The sequence below is a fragment of the Diadema setosum genome, chromosome 2 (assembly GCF_964275005.1).
Source record: "Diadema setosum chromosome 2, eeDiaSeto1, whole genome shotgun sequence".
NCBI classification, from domain to species: Eukaryota; Metazoa; Echinodermata; class Echinoidea; order Diadematoida; family Diadematidae; genus Diadema; species Diadema setosum.
Genome location: NC_092686.1, coordinates 13,460,929 through 13,484,373, shown reverse-complemented (window position 1 = coordinate 13,484,373; position 23,445 = coordinate 13,460,929). Strand labels below are relative to the sequence as shown.

General features: G+C 38.1%; 1 protein-coding gene across 1 annotated transcript; it reads right to left on the bottom strand.

The window, feature by feature from the left end:
* Nucleotides 1-586: 586 nt before the first annotated feature.
* LOC140239968 (uncharacterized) lies at nt 587-22,711 on the bottom strand. Its single transcript, XM_072319783.1, has 8 exons — nt 22,408-22,711; nt 11,362-11,537; nt 10,181-10,309; nt 9,279-9,609; nt 7,627-7,864; nt 6,191-6,296; nt 2,943-2,993; nt 587-1,489 (listed from the first exon to the last, which is right to left on the bottom strand). The coding sequence occupies exons 1-8, from the start codon at nt 22,709-22,711 to the stop codon at nt 587-589; spliced, it is 2,238 nt and encodes a 745-aa protein (XP_072175884.1).
* Nucleotides 22,712-23,445: the final 734 nt, after the last annotated feature.

Genomic DNA, 23,445 nt, shown 5'->3' with positions numbered 1-23,445 from the left:
GTTACAGATATTACATTTAAAGCCACTGTTTACCAATGGGAGCAGCAATTGAATAATGTTCGAGTTATCACATTATGCATATGTATAGTTCAGTTGTATCACAAGACCTCCTGCCATATAAAAGTCGTCAAGGTTGTAATAAAGCCCCCCCCCCCCCAAAAAAAAAAAAATATATATATATATATATATACATATATATATATATATATATATATATATATATATATATATATATATATAAGGAGATATCAACAATTTTGTCACCAAACCATAACTGTTGACGGTTTATTCTAGAAACGATTTTGATAAAACTACTTTTCACATTTCTAGTATTTAACAATGCTTAACATTACATACTGATAAATATTTTTTACTTTTGTTGTTCAGAACTATTTTGACCCACTAGAGCTGTTTTTTTTTTTTTTCATCTGCAAATGGTAAATAGTGGCTCTAACAGCACAAAAATGTACCCGCCGTATGTAGGCCTACGTCAAGATTCGAAAATATATCTTTGGTTGTGATTGTTTGAAATGGTCCAACATTCTCACGACAACCAGCAGATTAAAGCATGCAGGGAAATTCGCGTTCAGTTTGACATCATTTGGTCTATCTTGGTAGTTAGTTTTCTCGCCTGGAAACTAGTCATGCCAAGGTTCGCCATCATCATCTCTTCGTCAATGCCAAGCAATAGGCTGCCGTCCACGTGCTCGTCCAGGAATTGCTCTACGCAGTCCGCCATGTTGAGACTCCTCAGCAGCATAGAAACCTCTTCCTTGGAGAAACTCCCCAGGTCCTTCTTGGGTAAAGCCACCCGGGTGGGGGTTGCTGATGGTGAACGGGAGAGTTCCGGGGGTATCGGTCTGGCCTCGTTCCCTCTGGACGGGAGGAGATATTCATCCTCGTCGGTGAGAGAGGAGCTTGAGTTTGCCCAGTACAGAGAATGGCTTTTTGAGGGTGGCGACGAGGCCAACTGATCACGTGATTTGGCAGACTGCAACAGTGGCGCGAAGAGTGACGCAGGCGAGCTCTTCTTTCCTCGGCCTGGAAGCGTCCTAGCTTCCACGCGCGGTTTGTCGGCGCTCAGTGGTTTCGGCAGGGGAGGGACTGGACGCATCACAGGATATAGACCCTTTCCTTTCTGTCTTTCAGCGACCAAAATTAGTTCGTACTCGTCCTTGTCAGACTCGGTCTCTTTTTTGGCAATGTTCGCTACTGGCTGAGAGGGTGTCTTCGATCTTTCCGATGGCGATGGCGGAATAATCTTCTTCTCTTGGAAAGTGAATGCGGTTTTTCCCTTGTCCTCTCCACTCTGATTTGGGCTCGGCGAGAGTTTTCGCCTCACTGTTTCTACGGTCACTTTGGAGGTGGCGGGAGATGTTGGCGTCATCACGGGCCTCGAATACAAATCTAACTCATCCGATACTTCGTCTAGTTCTTGTCTCGTTAAGGCCAGCTCTCTCCGTCCCTTCGTCAGCTCTGTTCCAAGTTTCTACACGATAATAATAATGATAATAATAATACATACATACATACATACATACAGCATTTGTAAGACATCTTCGATGTAGAGATCTATTGTGAAGTGAACAGAGACATAAGCGAATTACATACAGGTGTACATACTAGAATTGACAGGACAAGGGAGATAGAAATGTGTATAAACAAATCCGGCAGATATTAAACCAAAACAAAATACAAGCATATATGGCTCAGATATTTTTGATTTTTTTTCTATATATGCTGATCGGATCCTCACTAGGTGGAAGAGCATTCCGAATAAACATTACCTTGCACATTTATTATGTTCTATATAAACTCAACAGAGTTGCCACATTCAGTGCCCATAGGCCTGCAGTCCAACTGAAGCCTTGTTACTGATACCAAATTTAGCAAGTAAGCAGTAAAATCAAATTGCATATCAAAACAGCAAAATCATATTGCATACCCCCATTAAAATAATTATTGATGAAAACGTCAAAACATCGGAAGTACGATATCAACACGTCAACTTAAGCAAGGTCTATAAAATCATGAAACGAAAACAAAAGTTTAGATTGAACGTGGAAAATGATCGAAAAGGAAGATAGTAAATCAAGAAAGTATGCGTTTTTGGTATTCTGTTTTTAGGCAAGGAAATAAACAGTGGGCACGACATTTTGCCATGTCTGGTTTCATACGTGATTTGATGCAGTAGTACTCTGACAGGTTTGTTTCACTTTCAGAAGCAAATAATGACTTTTGGGGCTTTTAATTTGCTCTTACGTCAGGTCTCATAATATTAGACTATTGGTGGAATTTGCATCATTTCTTTTCTTTCTTCTTCTTCTTCTTCTTCTTCTTCTTCTTCTTCTGTTTATTTGTGGTCAGGATCACGAAAAGTTTATCATCTCTGTTCAGTGAGTGATAGATTATTGCAAGGGAGAAAGCCCATTACTGTCCCCCACTCTTCACTTTTTGCCCGCCTTACAACCCCCATAATATTATGTCGATACCCTCCTCAATTCTCCTCTTTCTAGACTCTTCTGCCAAACAACGATCCGGTTAAGGACTACGTCCACATGTTGTTACCGCAAACCTTTCTCCCTCATTTACTTCACCATGCAAACCTTCAAGCAACACATAGATTATTGCACGTTGTTGGCAATGGTTCATAAAAGGATTGGCAAATCAGGAATCTTTCACCCATACAAGCGAAATACGGAACATTTAAAATCATGAGTAAAGTTATACTTTACCCCCATTATACATTTGTATCGACTTTACATCTGATGCTCCTTCCGTCCATGATCTATTCACTGTTGTTTTCACTCAGAGACGACCTTTTTCCTAATCTTCATTCGTACATTTACAAACAATATTGTTTATTTTTTGCAGAGAGTCTTTTCTCTTTCATTCTTGCCTTTCCCAATAGCGTTTCGATGAAAAGGATGATTCATACTTACCCTGCACTCATCCTGGAGTGACGTGTGTTGCTTCTCAAGTTTATGTAATTCCTGTATAATTTTCATCACGATGGTAGGAAAGAGAGAGAGACAGACAAGACAGGTAATACAGGTTGATTGATCAATTTATTACAAACAAGCAAATGAGGATTCGTCATCACAAAGTTGCCTACATCTGCCATGCAGTGCAAGTACGCGAAGAAACGAAGGTTGAAAATGTGATTCTTCTTGAAGAGGTATGTACCTAACAAAGATGCACTTGTGACACAAAATGCTGAGATTGGTAACAGTTTTACCTTCACACACACACACACACAGACAAAATAAAGATATTGTGATACCCAAACTTCAGAGGAAATATAGTTTGATGTTGCTTTGATATGATAGCTTCAGTGGCATCTTTTTAAAACTGTGAGGGTTCCTCGACTTCGTTAACGTTCACGACTTTATTGGGCCACTATTGGGTGCTGCCTAGCCATAAGACACCTCTTTGTTCTAGTAGCGTTAACGTCTCTGCAGATGTTTTTCCCTTCTGTCTGAGAAGAAGTAGTCTGAAACATTTGAGAAAAGATGCATGTGGATGGGAGATATCCGAAACTCACACCAGTTCATTATTGCCTCAGAGGTGCCAACTATTTGACTACAAGAAATATGTCCGATGAACAAAATTGAGTGAACACGCCATCATACACAGACTCAGTTATGAAGATGAATAAACGAATGTCACGACTAAAGTACTAAATTTATACTTAGATACATACACGATTATAACATACATACATGATTTTGTCCGACGACGTACATTATGCCATTCCAAAAACAAAGGGGTGTGGCAACTTTCACTTTACTTTCATGTCTATAGATTGTGGTGTGCTGTGCATGTGCACTTAGATATAGAGTTTATGCATGAATGAGTGTGTTCATGTATGTAGGTACATATTTTTCTTCAAGGTATATAGTGCTACAGAAATCTACATAAACAAACTTAATCCATGTATTCATTATCTAAAGGAGTATTAAAACTCGATGCCTATTTCACATCTATTCTAGAAACAGACTGAGGTCTCTATATTGTGTTAACAAAGTTAACTAAGGAAGCATGACCCTATATTGACATATTCGAAAGGTCGATCCAATAGAAACTGAGAGATGAGTACATTCTAGTTACGTTGCAATGATACAAACACCCTTTCACACCTTTTCAATGCAATTAACTAACAACCGACGGGCTTGCAAACAAAACTATTACGTACGAGTGGAGGGATATGCCCTTTAACCAACGATATATCATTTTTTTTTTAGATTTAAGAGGACATAATACTTTGTTGTTGTTTTTTAGTGTATCGAATGTCAACATCCCATTGAATGATCATTCATATGGTCTACAAATGGAACAGATAACATATATATATATATATATATATATCACATTTATGTTGATTAGGTTGTCCACGTGTTGGCAAGATAAAAAGATAAGTAACAAAACTGGAACAAAGTCCATGCTGTATTCACCAACGGTTTATTTCTGCACACAAATTTTCGAGCGTCTCGCCGCCCTTTCTCAGAAGAGTATCGACACTTGAGAAAGGGCGGCGAGACGCTCGAAAATTTGTGTGCAGAAATAAACCGTTGGTGAATACGAACTTTGTTCAAGTTTTGTTACTTATATATATATAATATGATATATATATAATATATATATATACACCTGTATATATATATATATATATATATATATATATTATATATATATATGTATATATAAGCGTTCCTTACATTGATATGTGCACTTCTTTTTCCTGTATACAATAAGCGCCTGGTCAAGGTGGCTGAAAACTAAGAAAGGCTTCTGCAAAGAAGATACTAGCTGACTGAATTTCATCCCATGTGATCTGACTCTTGTAAGTGGTAACCCATGCAGGGACGGCACGAGAAACACAACAACTTAATAATTCAACTTAATAATCAAATTTAACACAATTTAATAATTCAGTGAACTCTTGATTAAACAGTGATTGTGTAAGACAATGTCAGTTTGCGGTGATCTGTTTCTACTCTTTATTACGATCGATCGGTGAGACCTGGCTGACCAAGTTTCATATTTTGTGACTTGTTGGAGTGTAGATACCATTTAGTCCTTTACAGCTGCAGTCTCTGCGAGGAACATGTCCTCGTGGTATAAACATGGAGCAATTGAGTTTGTGTGGATTGTGCAATTAAGTACTAAATTTCAAGCAAATGAAAGTGACCGTCCAAAGTATATATGTGCTGGAATACATAATCTAGAGACAAATTACCCGCACACACTGGGTGTTATAGTTTCCCGACGCTAGGCTCTTCATGAAACTGCAGTTGCGCTGAAAAAGACAGAAAACCCGCGGAACAACCTCCCTTATTAAATTTAGCTTGGTACCAACCTGCCAACTGCCATACGGCTTTATTGTGTAACCTCCAAAACATTACACATTTATCAATGGAAGTGAAATAAAACTGAATAAAAAACAGTAACGTAATGCATAAAACAGGACAAAACAGGAAAAAGACGAATGAAATCTCAAGAGCCAGATTCAGGGAGAAAGAAAAAAATATCTACCGGGTCAAAACATTACAACCATAATTATTCAAGAAGAACTTGAGACGGTAATCATTATACTCCCTACAGTATCAGTGGTATCCAGATAGGACATAGGACAAGAACCGGGATATACCGTATGTCCCAAACAAAAATTACAACGGGAACCTCCGCGATGATAACTTTAAAAATATTGCATCAATCCAAATACAATTTCAGGATAGGAAACTATAACTCATTGCCCACATCTTACAGAAAACCTCATTCGATTTGCTTCAGTGGTCAAAGAGAAATGAGGAATTTTGTAGAGCATGTCAGGAATCTCTTCCTTCCAATTTCTGTCTATTGTATTCATACAATCCACATTTCTCTGTGACCGCTTAACCAAATTGAATGGGTTTTTCCGCAAAATAGAGCTAAGATATTATATTTTGAGACCCTGAAGTAATTGCATTTAGATAGTTTAATCATATTGGGTGTTATCAATGCGAAAATCTGATTGTAATTTTTTGGGGACATACTGTATAACCGGCATATAATAATGTATAACCGATGTAATACTAATCTTGTCCTCCCATGTATAATTCTAAAGTCACTTGTGCTATGTACGAGCGATGCCTTGCTCACGCACATCCAGTTAGGTTTTTGTTGCTTCAAGCAACTGTGGTCTGCTCACCCACGTTTTTTGTTCCAAGAGCAATTTTAGCATCTTTTCAAGATCAGTCTCCGCCGCGGTAGCAAGCGCCTTGGTTTCATCTGCCCCACCTCCTTCGATCATCGTTCTACGTGAGCAGCAGAAATAATCATCTAAATAACATTCCTTGCTATACATAAAAGAAAATGACAGACTAATCCACATTACAAAGGCTGCTATTGCAAATTACCTCTTGTACCACGGCACTAATACATTAAAGGGGACGCCCAGGCGATTTTCATAATTTCACACCATGTAGTACATAAATCAACAGCTCAATGTTAAGATTTATTTTGTGGAATTTTGTTGCAATCACAAATGCAAATTAAATCAGTGATAATGTCATTGCCTCAAAGGTCTTCCTTTACCTTTAACACTGATAAATACTAGTGACATCAACCGAATTTAGACATTGCATCCTTCGTTATAACATTCTATAGGGTAATAATAATAAAGCAATGATGACATGGATATAGCAGGGAAGAGGTCCAAACATAGTTTAGTGTCAATGTCGGTACAGTCAAACCACTCTGCAATAGGAGCGTTGTGACGTAATTTGGTAATTTGACGTAAACCACGTGACTGGTCTCTTTTGAAGGACGAGCGTGTTTTACCATGGAGGTACGAACAATTCACCTCCATGGTTTTACCCATCACATCCCGGGTGAAATCAGCTGGAGAAATTATCATCTTATCATGATTAAATCGGTACCTCTACATTTCACCGCTATATCATATTGGATAAAGATTACAATCAGATGATATGCACAAAAGCAGAAAGAAATCTAGAAAGAAATGTCAAATCAAAGGAGGAAATGGAACGTTAATATTCAATGCAAATTAGACAGCTAATAATAACTGTTTTGCTGTCAGGGGATTTTGAAAGCTGTTCGACCATAGCAACCAATTGTTCGTGAACAAAAGAGGGCAAATATACAGCATCAACCACATTCATTACACTTAATGGGAGACGGGCAAAGTCATACATATATTTCCCACATCAATGTAACCGGCACATATATGGAACTTGAAGAATTAATAGATGGGAAAGCTAGGGCCTACACCATAGAGAAGAAGGAAAATTTTAGCGTCCCTTAATGTATGCTTTACTTCGTAAAGAACTGTACTCTATGGTTAGTTTTCACGCATTAAAACATCTACACGCGGTATAAAGCGTAGCTCGATTGTTATAGTATAATTTAGCGCATTCAGCTGAATAATCTACTACAGGTCCTCAAAAGAATTTCCTGTAGCCAAAGGTATCACAGACATTTGTAGGGGAATGACCAGAGAAATCTTTAGAGTTGCGAAAGTTGTGTAATAATCTACATGCTATACTATGATTCTGGGTCGTACTACTTTGAAGAAGAGGGGTTAAATAAAAAAAAATAAATAAATGAATAACGGGAAACACTCACACATAGTCATAGCGAGCTTCTTCATCGTCTGTACTGGTGTCATCCCCAACACTTCCTCGGGCCATCTTGCCAGGGCGGGTCTGTTTGGATCTCGCGGGCGGTTTTCCCGCTTGAGGCTCGTTGTCTGTCTTTGACCGGAGCTTCTGGTTGGCTTCGTTGAGTTTTTGTCGCATGTCGGCTAGAGTGTTCTGCAGATCATTTTCAGAACTCTCGGCAACGGTTGCAATCTTGGCTTTACCTATGGTACAAAAAGAAAGGGCGCCCAATGGATTAACGTGGCTATTATTGAGAGACCCGGTAACCTGTCTCGGTTACAACTATATGGGAATTTAATACTAAGGGTTGGGCACCCTGCAGTTTTCCTCATTATAGCCGAAAAACTTTGTTTTATAATTATCAGTTTGAACAAGTCCCACTGCACAAACATACAATAGTGGAGGCTGGTGTGGGACTAGCTGATCAGAGCTGACATTGCGAAGTCTTTCAGATTGTAATATCCTTTCAAATGTTGGTTTCAATAGCGAATGAACAGTTTTCTATAGTCCATTTTGTTATTCTGAATACAAGTCTTTTCAAAAGTGAAATGGTGCTCGTGAAGACGATTTTAGTATCGTTTCTTTTGTCATCTTTTCTTAAAACAAACTTACCATTGCATGAAATTCTTCCATCGAGATGTTTTCATTGCAACTGATTGACAAATTGCCCAACATCGACGTAAATAAGCACGAATTGATCAGTGTTTTAGTATACAAGTAGCCACGATAAAAGCAATCATGGGCATACATACTCGATGTAGGGCAATTTATTTGTCAATCCGGAGTTGCAAAAATTTGCCATTTTCAACCCAACATTTAGGTTAAATTTCTTTTCTTTTTTGTTTTTGTTTTGCTGACGGCACTAGTGCTTTTTTTTTCAAGTGAATTATATCAATTTGTAAATAAACGAGTAGATTATAATCAGTAGTTGGATGGAGTTTATTACGAGATAATTGTATTTGGTGTACGGACAATAACATTTTATCATTTACAGTGGTATTTTAAGGAAAAATAATAAAGTTTTAGCACAATTTTATGAGTATCATCTTGGAACCACCATGTTGATCATAATAGTCAGTAGGTCTACCATATTTAAAATTCTACTGTAGGGGTCTTGTACAAATATCAGAGAACCTCCATGAAGAATTTGCTTAAACTGTCTTTATCATACTCTGATCTCACTCCATCTTACTATTGCATTACAATATGGAGCTTCCAGGTTTCACTCAAAAGCCTTAAAAGTATTGATTGAATGCACCTAAAACGAGCAATGCGCCTTATAGCCAATTCACCATACCTTATGCGCCTTATATCTTGTTATATCAGAGTTCTTAAATTTCGAGTGTTTCCTACACTAGAAACCTCCAAGCAGAATAGATTTTGAATACACTAATTTTATATAAATTTCATCCTTAATAAGTTCTCATTGAACTTACTGAAATAAACACTAAAAATATGCCTGACAATAAAATTGCATCATTGCGATCGGTTGTAAGATATCCGTTAAGTGAATTACGAATCAGAGAAGATACGATGTCTAGTGTAACGGAGGGGGGGGGGGGGGACAAATAGGCAAATGCTACTGCAAAGATGTTGACTGATACAGTATTGTGCTACCTGCAGAGCTCTCAAGCCAGCTCTCTAGTGCCGCCTTGAGAGGGAGTGGGGAGGTCTTCATATCGTCTAGCAGTAATGCTTCCGTTATGTCCTCGTCACACACAGATGTGTTTACTATTCTGTAAATCGGCCGTAACAGGTCCATGAGCTCTCCGTAAGAGGGCCTAATCTTCTCCACATGAAGGGGTGTGTCCATTGGGATAGTTATGACTCTGTCTTCCCGAGTGTCGGTGGCAACCACTTGCGTCATATCTACCACTCTGTCCAGTCGTAAGTTGAGTTCGAGTTCCGGATGCTGCCTGAGGCCGTCCTTTCCTAAAGTTCGAACCCGCTTTCGCAGCACAAGAAAAATACAAAAAGTCGAAATAACACTTTAAAGATCGTTTTGCTAGATACTTTATACATGGAATTAAGAAGTCTTGAAGATCAGCCTTAAAACACAGTTACTTGTTTATTCAAATTTACCCACATTTACCATAATTGAATCAAACGATATGCCATACTGATCATAATAACAAAAGGTAAAAGAAGAAGAAACATAAGAAAAATTAGCACAGTACCAGTAAACAAGTGTATAGAATCATAGTTGGCGACAACAAAATGTGTAAAAGAGATCTACAAAATCGTAACGGCACTATAACAAATTATATTTCATATGTTATCACCTTGATCGAACTTTCTCTAATCATGTTCATTTAGATATATATCTTCCATTTGAATAATAAGAGGGATTGCACTTTTGAACCAAAGGGAGTCGCCGCACAGAGAAATTTGTTTCAGAAATACGTTGAATATTTCAGACCGAGGATATCGCCACCTAAACAGACAAACGAAACGTACAAACACAAAGGAGCTATGAAGAAAGACAAAATTCTGAATAAAACAGCCTTTACAGCGCCCACCTTTGGAAGACCAAGATCGATGATTTGAGATAACTGCATGGGTTCGGAAAACGTGTCAGTGGTATAGATGGCAGAATCTTCCATGGCCCGATAGCGAACGGGGTAACCCCGACATACGCCGTAGAGTACCTTGCGGTGAAGAGGAATAAAGTGCACGTAAACAAATTGTCTTCATCATCCATAGATCGAAATGTAATGTTATACTGAAAAGTCTAACCAAAACGTCAAACGGCTGAGGTGTATTTTCCATGAAAACAAAATCAGAAACAAATACTCATGTTTGCAGTTTGAGTAATTTGGCAGAAGATACATTTTGCCGGTACCCTTATCGTGAAATTAGATAGGTCAAATTTCTTAGATCCCTTTTGTTGTAGAAATCTAGTCGAGACACATATGAACAGAATGACCGAATCCCCATCATGCCCATACGAGGGGAAACTTCACATGCCTTACGATGAATGGTCCAATGACTAGTGAATAGGCATATCTTTAGAAGAGGTTCTCTATCTCTTAGTCCATGCAGTATCTCACACCTCTTTAAATTAGGTACCAGGACTAAACATAATAGTACGAATTTAAGTTTAGAATTGAGAAATAGATTTAAAAAAAAAGTTGACCTGGACTTAGCGGGAACCTAACTTTGCCCAAGCACACAGACTAGAACAGTGTTAGTCGATGAACACCATGTGTTGACATGATAGAGACAATAATATAGATCAAAGACATGAGGGACTTGTGTGAAAACCACTGATAGCAAAGACAAACGTCACGTACTACAATGTAAGTGCCTGCTCAATGCTAAGTTCAAATTCCAGCAAAGGGTAATCGCTGAAGATCTCTTTCCTTCTTGACTAATAACAAATTGTTATACTTGAAGACGACTTTACACCTTATAGCCTGTTGGGCAGAGATTAATGTTTTTTTAAGGACGTGTATCTCCACATTTTAGAACTATCACGCCACAAGCTCTTCAATTAGTAAGTTTAGACTTTTTGAAAGGGATAATTTCCCTCGTTCCCTGGCAGAATAGAGATCCTGTGCGTGAACTCTAGACATTGTTTTTTCTTTAGGCTCGAGGATAACAGCAAATAACATCATGCCACCGACAACGATAACCTCTTCGGCTACATTCAACTTAATTTGCTATGAAACATTGTGATTCCCCTTGATGTTATCCTAACCTTCTGCCCACTTTCATCCTTCTCGATCCTACTGATGTAGAAGACGTCGTCAGGTTCTTTAGTATCCTCCGCTGTATTTCCTAGATACCCTTCGAGGACTTTGACGAAAGTGGGGAGTGGCTTGGCCTCAATGAGAGCAGCTGTTCCTTTGTAGGTCTTCTCAGCGACCTCCGGATCTAGCATAACATAAAATCACAAGAGAATTATTTTTTTTTTCGGTGAAAATTATGGATAGCTTGTACAGGCCTTTGCCACAGAATCTTGGTGATATTGCATTAAAGAATAATAACCGACAAAAAATAAATGGGCTAAATCTAACTTTGTCACATCTTACTTCGTACGTGTCTCCCAGGTGAGAGTAATCTTCAAACACTTTGCATCCTTTATTTTCCGAAGTACTTATAAAGTGTACCACAGACACAAATATGAAAATTGGTTGGCGCCTCCCAAGTATGGCTCTGGTCACACATAAGGGAAGACCAGTCGCCAATCAGTCTACGACCTCTCAAATCACTGGTCGGTAGTTGGTTGTCACAGGTCTTAAAAAGAGTGGAAGTCGGCAAATGGTTGTCAATGGTCTGCAAGCGATTTTGGTAGGCTAGAGGTTTTCGATGCTGCATAGAGGACTTTTGCCGATCAAACTGTAATTCATTTTTTTTTTGTCTTTAATTGGTGGTTAAAAGTTCAACAACCAGCCTCCCACTGGTTGCTTACCTCTCCAGAACTGATCTGCAGTACTTTACGCACGACCCTTAATTGGCATGAATATTTTTGGTTGGCAACCAGTTGCCAGCCAATTGCCAACCACACACAGACTGATCGCCAACCATCCGCCAAGTGGTTGCCGACCAGATTACATGTATAAGAATTATACTCCTGAACACCTTTTTTTTTTTCTTCTTTTTTCTTAGAGTGTCCACGCTCTTAGACATTTGAAACCCTGTAGTAGCTGTTGCAGAGCCCTAAACAAAAATCATCAACCAACCGGGCAGCCAATTTCTAATGGTCTTCATTAAGTCGCCGACCATATACCGATCATTTCCCGGCCATTTGCAAACTTTTCTACAAGCACTCGCCTATTCATCATCATTTTTGTCATTCGCAAAGCGTTCGCCAAACACTCTTTAACCGGTCGTCAAACGGTTTGCAAATTGTCAGCAACCGGTTGTCAGTCGGTCGGTAATCGGTCAGCAACCAGTCGTCGATCAAACTTCTTGGGGTGTGGTCGCCGATTGGTTGTCGATGGTCGCCAAGAAAAAAAAAAATATTAAAAGGTAGCGACCGTTGACAAAGCCCGACAAGACCCAAGCCCCGAAATTCTCAAAGTAGTGTTGGTGTACAAGTTGTAGCTATTCGGTCACCGACCTGGTGCCAACCATTTCCAAATCATTGCCGACCAGTTGCCGAGCGCCATGCCAAAGTTATGCGGATCAACAACAGCAAAACCTGATGATGACTGCTCGCAGAGAAGGTGGTAGATAGTTGGCAACTCTTCGGCTATTTAAGGAAGACCACTAGATTTTTGGTCGACGATTGGTTGCTAATGTTTTTTTGTTTTGTTTTTTTACTGCATTCGGGATACATTTAAAGATTACCAGAGGGTACAGACACAGGACTCTTCGGAAGTATCAGTATTCCACCAGCTATCAACTATAAAACATGTCAGCAGATGGTTCTACCATTTGTTCTTCGACAAGTCCACGCCATGAATTTAATATCAGGAGAAGAGGATAAAAGAGGCTACAACCTTCTACTCTTACAGTAGACATCATAAGAAAGAGCCATAGACAGTACAGTACTGGGGGACACCATGGATCTAAAGGAGGCTGCTGTTTGACTTTGAATGTCCTGGAACAAGGTGTAAAGGGAAGCAATTAAATGCTCTCAAAGATGGTCTTCTTGTCCACCTAATCTTAGCGAATTTTAAGGTCGGTGTCAAAGACATATTTTGCAGTTTGTTGTTCTGGATTTTGTGTATCTTGTGGTATGGCCCTGACAATGTAAATAGTTTCAGAATGTGGTAAACGCCAATCAAGTTATGTTTTGGCGCGCAGATGCGGACACTTTACAAAAAAATTAAAAAAAAAGATCATACTAAAACAGTAGGAGTGGGGTTTTTTTATATTTCTGATCTGTGACTGCTGGGCAATAATTGACTATCAATTAACTGGTCAGCAACTGGTTGCTGACCAAAAATTTGTTGTTGAGCGCCAGCCATCTCTGAAAACCTAACCTAAAAAGGTCAGCTAGACCAATCGGCAACCGGTTGCCTATACCTTTTCACGACCAACTAACGACCCCGAAAACGTTTTGTCTACCAATTTAGTTCCTGTCGATATTATTGTCAGATCGGAATAATGGCGCAAAGTAATATGAGAAAACAAGTCACAAATTCAATCTTGTTTGTGTGTACTGCAAATGCGTGTGTGTTCAATGTGACTATTACTTATAGTGCATGGGAAAAAGGTAGCCCTGAAAAACAGCGACTCCAGTAGCTGCATTTAGTTGTTGGACTTTGATCGTCTGTGTGATGTGTGGACTCCCCGTGTATTCAATGTGAATCCCAAGTAGAATATAAAAGGAGACCAAAAAAACAACAACAACAACAACGACAAGTACACAAGTATACAACAATGAGTAACGAATTTCTTGAATTGGGTTGCTATTTGTTGAAGTTGAGACAGATACGAGTATTAAACCAAAATGTCGTCCATCATATACGTAACATTATGGCAGCAAGCCAAAAGTAAAAAATTCCATGAAATGAATTTATTTATACATACAGACTGAACCGAAACACATCACCGGACACGGGGAGCGCAACTGGTATCGGCTGCAACAGCAGAAACGAATGCGGAAGTGATTCCACTTTAATACATCCGCTTGCAAGGATTAAATCACACTGAACAACTTTCATAGGTAGACCAACTATTATCTACTCTAACTCCCAGACTTTGTGTAAGAAGAGAAAGAACTACCTAGAAATCGTCGAACAACTAATACAAATGTAGGCCTTCTAATGCTATGAGTAATATTGACAATCATTGTATTATTTTACCTCTTATGAATATACACATCATAACAGTGGCGTATCTAGGGAAAACGACGCCCGGGGCAAGCGCGAAAATTGCGCCCCTAATTTCTGAAAAAGTGTTCAACCCCAACCCCATCCCGGTAGGGACTTTAAACCAAGTCCACATAATATGCTTTTTCAAGCACTTTAAAGGGGTTTTTTGAGGGTGATTTAAATGTAATGAATTTTGATAAATTTTGGCGAGCGAGCGCAGCGAGTGAGCCGAAAATTGTGGTATTTCAGCTTACAAAATATGGAATTTTTGTCATTTTCTGCTAATCAAATCTTACAATTCCAATCAAGATATAGTGACGGCCTTATAGATAACGATTTACACCAACAAACTGCATTAAGAATTTCAATAGTACTCTAAATTAGTACGCGCGAGTTAGCCGAAATTTGTATATTTCCACGTCATCATCACGTTTTGTTCTTATCTCTTTTTTCTTTTTCTTTTTTTTTTTTGATAAATTTTGGCGAGCGAGCGCAGCGAGCGAGCCGAAAATTTTTGTATTTCAGCTTGCAAAACATGGAATTCTTGTCATTTTTTGCTTATTAAATCTTACAATTCTACGATTTATACCAACAAACTGAGGACTTATAATACTAGTACTCTAGTAGGAGCGAGTGAGCCGAAATTTGCATATTTCCGCGTCATCATTACGTTTTGTTCTTATCTTTTTTGATTTGATTTTTTTGCGCCCCCCCCCCATATGTTCGAAACCGTTGGCGTCCTCTCTTGATCCAATCGGCGATCGCTTCAGAACGAATGAAATTGCAGCCGCTGCTCCGTGTAACATTTTTCCTGCTTAATATAAAATGACATGTGTGAACACAATAGACATTGTCATTTTGTGCGCGTCATCGTCACGTTTTGTTCTTATCTTCTTCTTTTCTTTTTTTTTTTGACAAATTTTGGCGAGCGAGCGCAGCGAGCGAACCGAAAATTTTTGTATTTCAGCTTACAAAACATTGAATTCTTGTCATTTTTTGCTTATTTAATCTTATAATCCTAATCAAGATAATAGTGACGGCCTTGTAGATAACGATTTATACCAACAAACTGTGGACTTGAAAAAAATACTCTAAATTTTACGAGCGAGTGAGCCGAAATTTGCATATTTCCTCGTCATCATTACGTTTTGTTCTTATCTTGCTTGATTTTTTTGCGCCCCCTCCCCCCCCCCCCCCGTATGTTCAAAACCGTTGGCGCATTCTTTTGATCCAATTGGCGATCGCTTCAGAACGAAAGAAATTGCAGCCGCTGCTCCGTGAAACATTTTGCTTAATAACGACATGTGTGAACACAATAGACATTGTCATTTTGTCCGCGTCATCATCACGTTTTGTTCTTACCTTCTTTATTTATATAAATTTTGGCCAGCGAACGCAGCGAGCGAGCAGAAAATTTTTGTATTTCAGCTGACAGAACATGGAATTCTTGTGTGAACACAATAAATATTGTCATTTTGTCTGCGTCATCATCATGTTTTGTTTTTATCTTGTTTGATTTGGTTTTCTGCCCCCCCCCCCCCCTTTCCGGGCGAGTTTTCTTTTTCTTCTTCTTCTTCTTCTTTTCTTTTTTCTTCTTCTTCGTTTTTTTCTTTTTCTTCTTCTTCTTTTTTTCGTTTTTTTTTTCGTTTTTTCTTGCGCCCCCAAGGAGTGGCGCCCGGGGCACGTGCCCCCCTTGCCCCCCCCCCCCCTAGATACGCCACTGCATCATAATCATTATTATACACTGATAACTGAATCCCTAAACTGTAAGTGCTTCAAATTCGGGGCGAAAATAATAATAAAATAAAAAAAATAAAAAAAAAAACGAAACCACGCACAATCTTCAACAAAATAAACCATGGAGTCACTGATGCGACAGAAAATCATAAAGTCCCCTCTTTTAGATAAAGCTTACACTATAACAGTACATGAATTTGTCGTTAACAATCCCTTTATCTGTTTATAATAAGCCACAAAGGTTTATGGCCCAAAAGTAATGATGATAATGGTAGACCATGACACAAGTTGATTTTAATAATTTGTGGCCCGGGGCAACCAGATATAGATGTCGGGCCACCACTTTTAAAGAAATGAAATAATATTATTTTGGTGACCGGCCCACCAGAAAATTGTGTTTATTCATGATCCTTTACGTGTTTTTTCTCATCGAGATTATAGGGAGATATTTCTTGATAACGGCAAGCATTTCGATTAGCTGTCGCAATTCACAGTTGTCAGATCGCCCCAAGTCTTCCTACTTACTGACATTGGTTCATTTGATTTTGTTTTATATCGGTTTGTAGCTTCTTTAATTCATCATTCGCTGTCTTATGTATTTTCTGAGGGTTCCATATCGTATAAGCTTTGCTTTCTAGTGGGATCCTCCATTTCCATTCCCATCCTTAATTAGCTTGCACTATATGGATATGTAAATATATTTTTTAATTCAATTGTTTTCTTCATTTGTTACTCATTTTCACATGTATTTTGTAGATTCACGTTTTTGCAATTATTACAAATATGTTCTGCATGTACATTGTATATAATTTCTCTGTTTATTTGATGGAAATGAAATGAAATTTGAACTTAAAATCTATCGTACATCTAAATTCGGTAATGTTTTGTTTCCTCGCGGCCAAATCGTTTTATACTTATTACAGAACTGGGTATACCTCTATATGTGATACAAAAACTTCATCATGAATATTAGGTGTCACAGAATTAATGTAAATGCCTCATTTCGATATTAATTATGTTGGACTTAGTGAGTTGTATTTGATAATACTAGCCCGTTATCATACCTGCCAATTTTCACATAATTATCATGATTTATGATTAGATGTATTTCAGTGTTTTTATTTTCTTTTCTCACTGTTTTTCCTTCTAACATACACTGACATAAGTCAGAGTACGAGATATACAAAGCTTCCATAATACCTACTAATTCTCAAATAATTAATTATTATTTCAATTTTCATCAAATGATTTCATCTTTTCATATTTTTCGTTATCCTTTTGGGCAACCAAATTTCATTACCGGACAACCAAAATGGAAATTTAATGATTTTGGTGGTCCAAACTGGCCACCAGAAATAATTGCTATAGTGTCGAGCCTTGCCTTTAAGCAATGGAAGCTCTTGGACGATGACGTTATTACAAAGATTCAAAATTTTGTTTGTCGTTGGTAATGATAATAATTATGATAAAAATTCTAATAATGACAATTATAATAACAGTGATGATAATAATGATAGTGACAATTATAATAATAATAACAATAATAACGGTAATGATAATAATAATAATAATAATAATAATAATAATAATAATAATAATAAGTATTATTGTTGTTATTATTATTATTATTATTATTATTATCATTATTATGAGTATTTATTTATCTATTCATTCATTCATTCTGTGTTCCGTACACCAGTGTATACCGGGTAGTCTCTTCAGTACATAACACTGCTTTACAAGAGAGCCCTGTATTACATAAAAAAAATGAAATACAGCCTTATAATAATATAATAATCATAATCATAATAATAATAATAATAATATTCATTATTATCATTTTTATTATCATTATTATTATTACTATTATCATTATCATTATCATTAGTATTATTATTATTATTATTATTATTATTATTATCATCATCAACAGCATCATCCTCATCATCATTATCATCATTATCAATGGCGTACTTTCCGTCATGTTCAAGTGCGTTTTGTAATGGAATTACAATGTACTAATGAAAACAAGCGAGTGTTTGGACGTTCTTGGAAGAGGTTGAGACATGGCTGGTTGTCGAGAATTTGGGTTATAGGCATCATAGGTGTATGGATGCTGGAATGTCGAAGACTGAATTACAAAAGAAGCTTTACTATGCACGTGGTCACTTACTAGCACACCTGTATCTGCGTCAATGCCTGAAGTGTCGTACAAAAGGTTCTTTTCCTTGCAGTATCATTGCAACGGGAACTATTGAACAAAGTCCGCATTGCACACATAGGCGTGACCGTCATCTTTTGATGGGTTTTGGATGGGTTTTACTTGAGTGGCTATTCATTTTCGAATTGCAGTCCAAACATTAATCAAGGTACAATTGCCCCGAATCGATATACTCGGAGCAAACTACTCGGCGTGACACTTCGGTGGTTTCGGTAATCTTATTCTTCGGACATGCAGATCCAGTGTAATAGATTAATATCTGTAGTTTTGATTGCCGAGTAATCTAAAAACACAATGGCATGTGACAACCAAACATGAAAGGCTAACAAAGCAAAACACTCATGTTAAAAACCAAAGTTTGGGCGATTCTTCACATGAAGGTATACATTACGTGAATGGTTGAGGGTTTATATTGCCTTTGCCGTGGCTGATGATCAAAGGAAGGGTTTTTTGGTGTGTGTGTGTGTGGGGGGGGGGTTCATCATTTATCCGTTAACAGAAATTGAACAGCAGAACACATCGAATACATAAAACTAAAACATGTGCTAATAAATGGTTAAGTTTATTCTCATGATGAGAGGAAGAGCAAATCCTATCACAAGTGGTGTCCTCTTCCTGTGTCAGCTATAATGTCGTGATTCGTGATTAGAAAGGCATTAATAGGACACTTGAATTTTATAAAAGCTTCCATGGAAGCATTCAAAAATATGACTACAGCTTTTATGATTATGTTTGGGAAATTTGTGTTCTTTACCATGTATGCGCTTACTTGTTAGTTTGTTTGTCATTTTTTCCTGGTTCTCATGTTTCTCACATGTATTTTTCTTAAAGCGCCATGAGCACCGAAAGGTGGACCTATGCGCTGTACAAGTAGCCACTATTATCACTGTTATTATTACCATTATCATTACTATGAGAAGCACCCAGTACATATGGGATTTATTATGACACCAAATGTAGAAAGGTCATCATGTTATGACATTCTTTAAAACAAAACTTACGCGTGGTTATTTAAATGTTCATTTTTGCTATATCTTTAAGTCTATCTTTATTTTTGACAATTTTGGTACAATATGGCTACTATGTTGGTCGGCGCTGAACGAAGAACGTTTATACTGTTTTATGTAAGGTCAAAATAAATTTCATATTTGCCTATTGTGATCATTTTGAGGCTCTCATCAAAGAACATCTATCGAAAGTCAAACAAGAAATACACTCTGGTGAACGATACTTATCTTGCCTATTGGAAGGATTTGACACCTTGTCATGGTGGAACAATCGGGGTCTTGTTTTCACATTACCTTCGAAACTGGCGGGCGAATTAGAATCATGTCTCCCAAAAACGAATAAGAAACTCGGAAAGGAATAATAACTGGTCAGGGCTTAAAATAAAGGTTTGTCTGAACTCGAACTTTTGATTTCAATAGCCATGCTCATGTGAAACAAATTATACACTCAGCAAAAAGAGAAGTAAACACTTTTTCAAGTTAATATTTCTCAGAATATTTGGCTAAAAGTTAACGTAATATATAACGTAATATATACCAGAAAGGTAATTTAATTGGATGTCGACCTGGTAGGTCAATAAAAAGGAAAACTTTACACATGACTTAACACCTTTGTTTTTTCTCTTCAAAGGCACAAAAGCAAAAAATTGCAAAAATGAACAAGATGTCTTTCATGCTTAAATGCTCTTCCACGTAACAACAAAAACAAAAGACAAATTTAATACAATAAAAACATGACTTGCAACTATAAATCTATGATCTCTTTAATTTTGAAGCCCAAAAGATCACCATAAAGGCTAAAATAATTGAGGAAAATGAAGAATCTTCTGTTAAATTCGAACTAAAGTGAAATGAGAGAAGAAGCCCTACAAAACAATGGTAGAAATTTGAATTAATTTCTCAAATTAGTAAAATTGTAAATGATATTTGGTTCTTAAATTTGTCTCATGAATTCTTGAATTACTATATTAAAAGAATGAAATACAGATATTATGTGCATTTAATCATCCTTACGCACTTACTTCCTATGTCACTTGAAGTTTGAGTTAACAGAAATTTATTTTCCCCCTTTAGTTTCCCACTCTGATTTTGTTTGAGGTTATAAAGAGATGAAGAGAATGAAAACTTATTTTTTTTCCTATTTCATTCATGTCTCTCATTGTGTTAAACTGGTCTTTTTATCATTGTTATCTTGAAGGGCATTTCCAATAACTTATTGAAAGACAATAATTATGTCAATTTTTGCAATTTCTACGTTTGTGCCTTGGAAGACAAAAACGAATGTGTTCATTCATGCGTAATGTTTCCGTTTGTTGTTACCCATTAGGCCGATAGCCAATTAAATCACCTTTAAAAATATGGTATATAATACATTGGTTTTCATCAAAATCTTCCATGAAAAATATGAAATCGAAAAAGTGATTACTTTTTTCTTTGCTGAGTGTGTATATATATATCTATATATATATGTATATATATCATATATATTTATTTATGTATACAGTATACATATATACATGTATATATATATATATATATATATATATATATATATAGTATATACAAATACAGAAAATACAGAAAATACAGAAAATAGCCAAATACAGAAAATGAGCACATTGCAGTGATGCAGGATGTCACAATCAAATTATATACGTCCCAGATCGTGATGAAGGCCTGATGACAGGCCAAAAGCTCGATTAAAAGGGAGAACAAGAGAGCAACTTCCGCCTCATGTCTGATTTCTTTCACTATACAATAACATGTAAGACAAGCAAGACCTCGATACCATGCACGATTACAACCCAGGTAGGAGCTGTTTAATCAAATCGCTTCAAGTTCCATGCTTCTGACACTATCTGAGAATATCTGTTTCACCCATCATTTTGTCTGTACCGGATACCCTCATCACATTCAAGATTACAACGAAAATTACTTTATATGCGTCGCTCCACATACTTTATCATACTAACGTATACCGAAACCTTGCACACTCGACTGTCGGTCAATGTAAGCCACTTTATTACATCCAGGGAAGACGTGTATAGCCCATGGGCGTAAATCCCGGGGGGATGGGGGGATATATCCCCCCCCCCTGAAATGGAGGAGGGGGGATGGCCTGTACAATCATCCCCCCCCCCTGAATTTTGAGGGGGAAAAATGGAGGAAGCAGAAATGTGATTGTATCAATTTTGGCATATTGCATGACGTTCGTACGCCGGCCTTCAGACAGGTAACAGAGCTGAACAGTATTCTATCTTGTAGGAAAATGTATACATCATTTTCTCAAGCGCTCGCTCGCTTCGCTCGCTCGCGAAGAAAGTAACATTGACATACACTGTAAGGTATGGCTCAGACGTTGACAACGTCAATATAGGCCTACATGTAGGCCTAAACATGCTATGACGCGAGTAACTGGGGACCATTTGCAAAATATGTACGAAAACAAACAAACAAACAATAACAAAAACTATACCGCCATAATTGAACCCCCTCCATTTCCTGAATCATTCCTGAGAAACGACAGTGACTAATGACTCAGTCAGGATACATCTATGGGCCATACCCAGGGAAGATCAGGGGCGTCGAATCTATGGGGGGGGGGGGGGCAAAGGGGCATTTGCCCCGCCCCTGCGGAAGTGTTTAGGCAGACAAATAATTTTTGTGATTCATACTGGAAAAAAAAAAGACATCACACTGAGAGATCCTCTGAGGCGCCAAAACGCGTTAGACGTGGCTCATAGCTGAATACAGCCTCCCGCCTTCTAATTTCACCAGCCATATTAAACCTGTCATCTGGTTTTTTAATATGAATCACTTAGGCCCCAGTGGGGCCGAAACATATGAGTGTTATGGTAATAGATTACGGAAGAAGATGTTCAGGCAATTTTGAATGTTTATTCCCCTTGTACTGTCAAATAATGCTTCTTAATTATTCCTGAAAAGATATTCATAGATTCAAAGCAACATTACTAAAATCAGCGAGGAGTTAACAACAAAGCCAAAGGTCCTACCAAGCTGCAGTACTTCGTAGAGTTGTTTTCCAGACAGTGGTAAGAGATACTCCTTCCCGTTTTCATCTGTTGCCGCCACTTTTTCCACGTTCTCGGTCATGTGTAGCATGAGTACATCAGTGGAGCGGAAAGTGGTTGGGGCTCCCTCCAAGCTGTATGGAGTTACCACCTGGACACAGGAGGGCAACCCCTCGCGACACACTGCCTGGAACGTTCCACGTGGGGTTTTAGGAGTGGGAGCCGGTTTCCTACTCCGCGGCCGATCCGGTACCGGCGGACCTAGGGCTTTTGCATCGCTCGCCATTTTCTAGTCACGTTATGATGCCCAGCAGGTTTCGCAGCAATCGTTCGGTGTCATCCCTCGATACAACTCTAGCTGTCATATAAGATCTGACGTGAAACTACCAACGAGATTTTGTATTCTTGTATTCTTGTTCATTACAGATTCATACACGCTTCCATGACTTCTGACTCCATGGAGTCAGACATGCCAAACCATCTACAGAAGTGGGTGTAGTACTGTTATTTGCACTTTAGTCAGTCTCGCGAAATATGAGATGAGTAAGGCCGTGTGTATAGTTCACCCTTGCACTAGTGTCTCTTGCAAGTGTCACTTCCTAAATGTGTGAATGACCATCCCCTTCAAAGAGACTCAGCGTAGTCTCCCACGTGAACATGATCGATGAACATGGTACACATAATCTGGGACGAAACTCCACTACCACAACTAGAGGCAGTCAGAAATGGGACGTGAAAGGTATCGGCATTGCTCAAGCACGTAGGGCACACACAAAGAGAATAATGCTGTGTGTATTCCACACGTATTTCATGCATGCGAAGTACAGGGGAAACAATATTGTTCTGAGGAGTGGCGCGCTACGGAACTAATACACTCAACTGTTTGTGGTAGAGCTAAAGAAGTTTCTGAGAAAAGTATTCATCGACCTCAGCTGCCCGAAAACGCCAATTTCTGTAAATGCAGTCACTTTCAAATTTCGCCGGATTTTTGCGACTTATGAGATAATAATTTGGGCGTCA

Bases quoted from the DNA above. Each gene is read 5' to 3' on its own strand.
- LOC140239968 (XM_072319783.1), bottom strand. From the start codon at position 22,711: ATGGCGAGCGATGCAAAAGCCCTAGGTCCGCCGGTACCGGATCGGCCG. The intron at 6,297-7,626 runs GTGAGTGTTTCC...CTGCTCACGTAG, and splicing joins GAAGCTCGCTATGACTATGT to AACGATGATCGAAGGAGGTG. The intron at 2,994-6,190 runs GTGAGCAGACCA...AAAATTATACAG, and splicing joins TCTTGGAACAAAAAACGTGG to GAATTACATAAACTTGAGAA.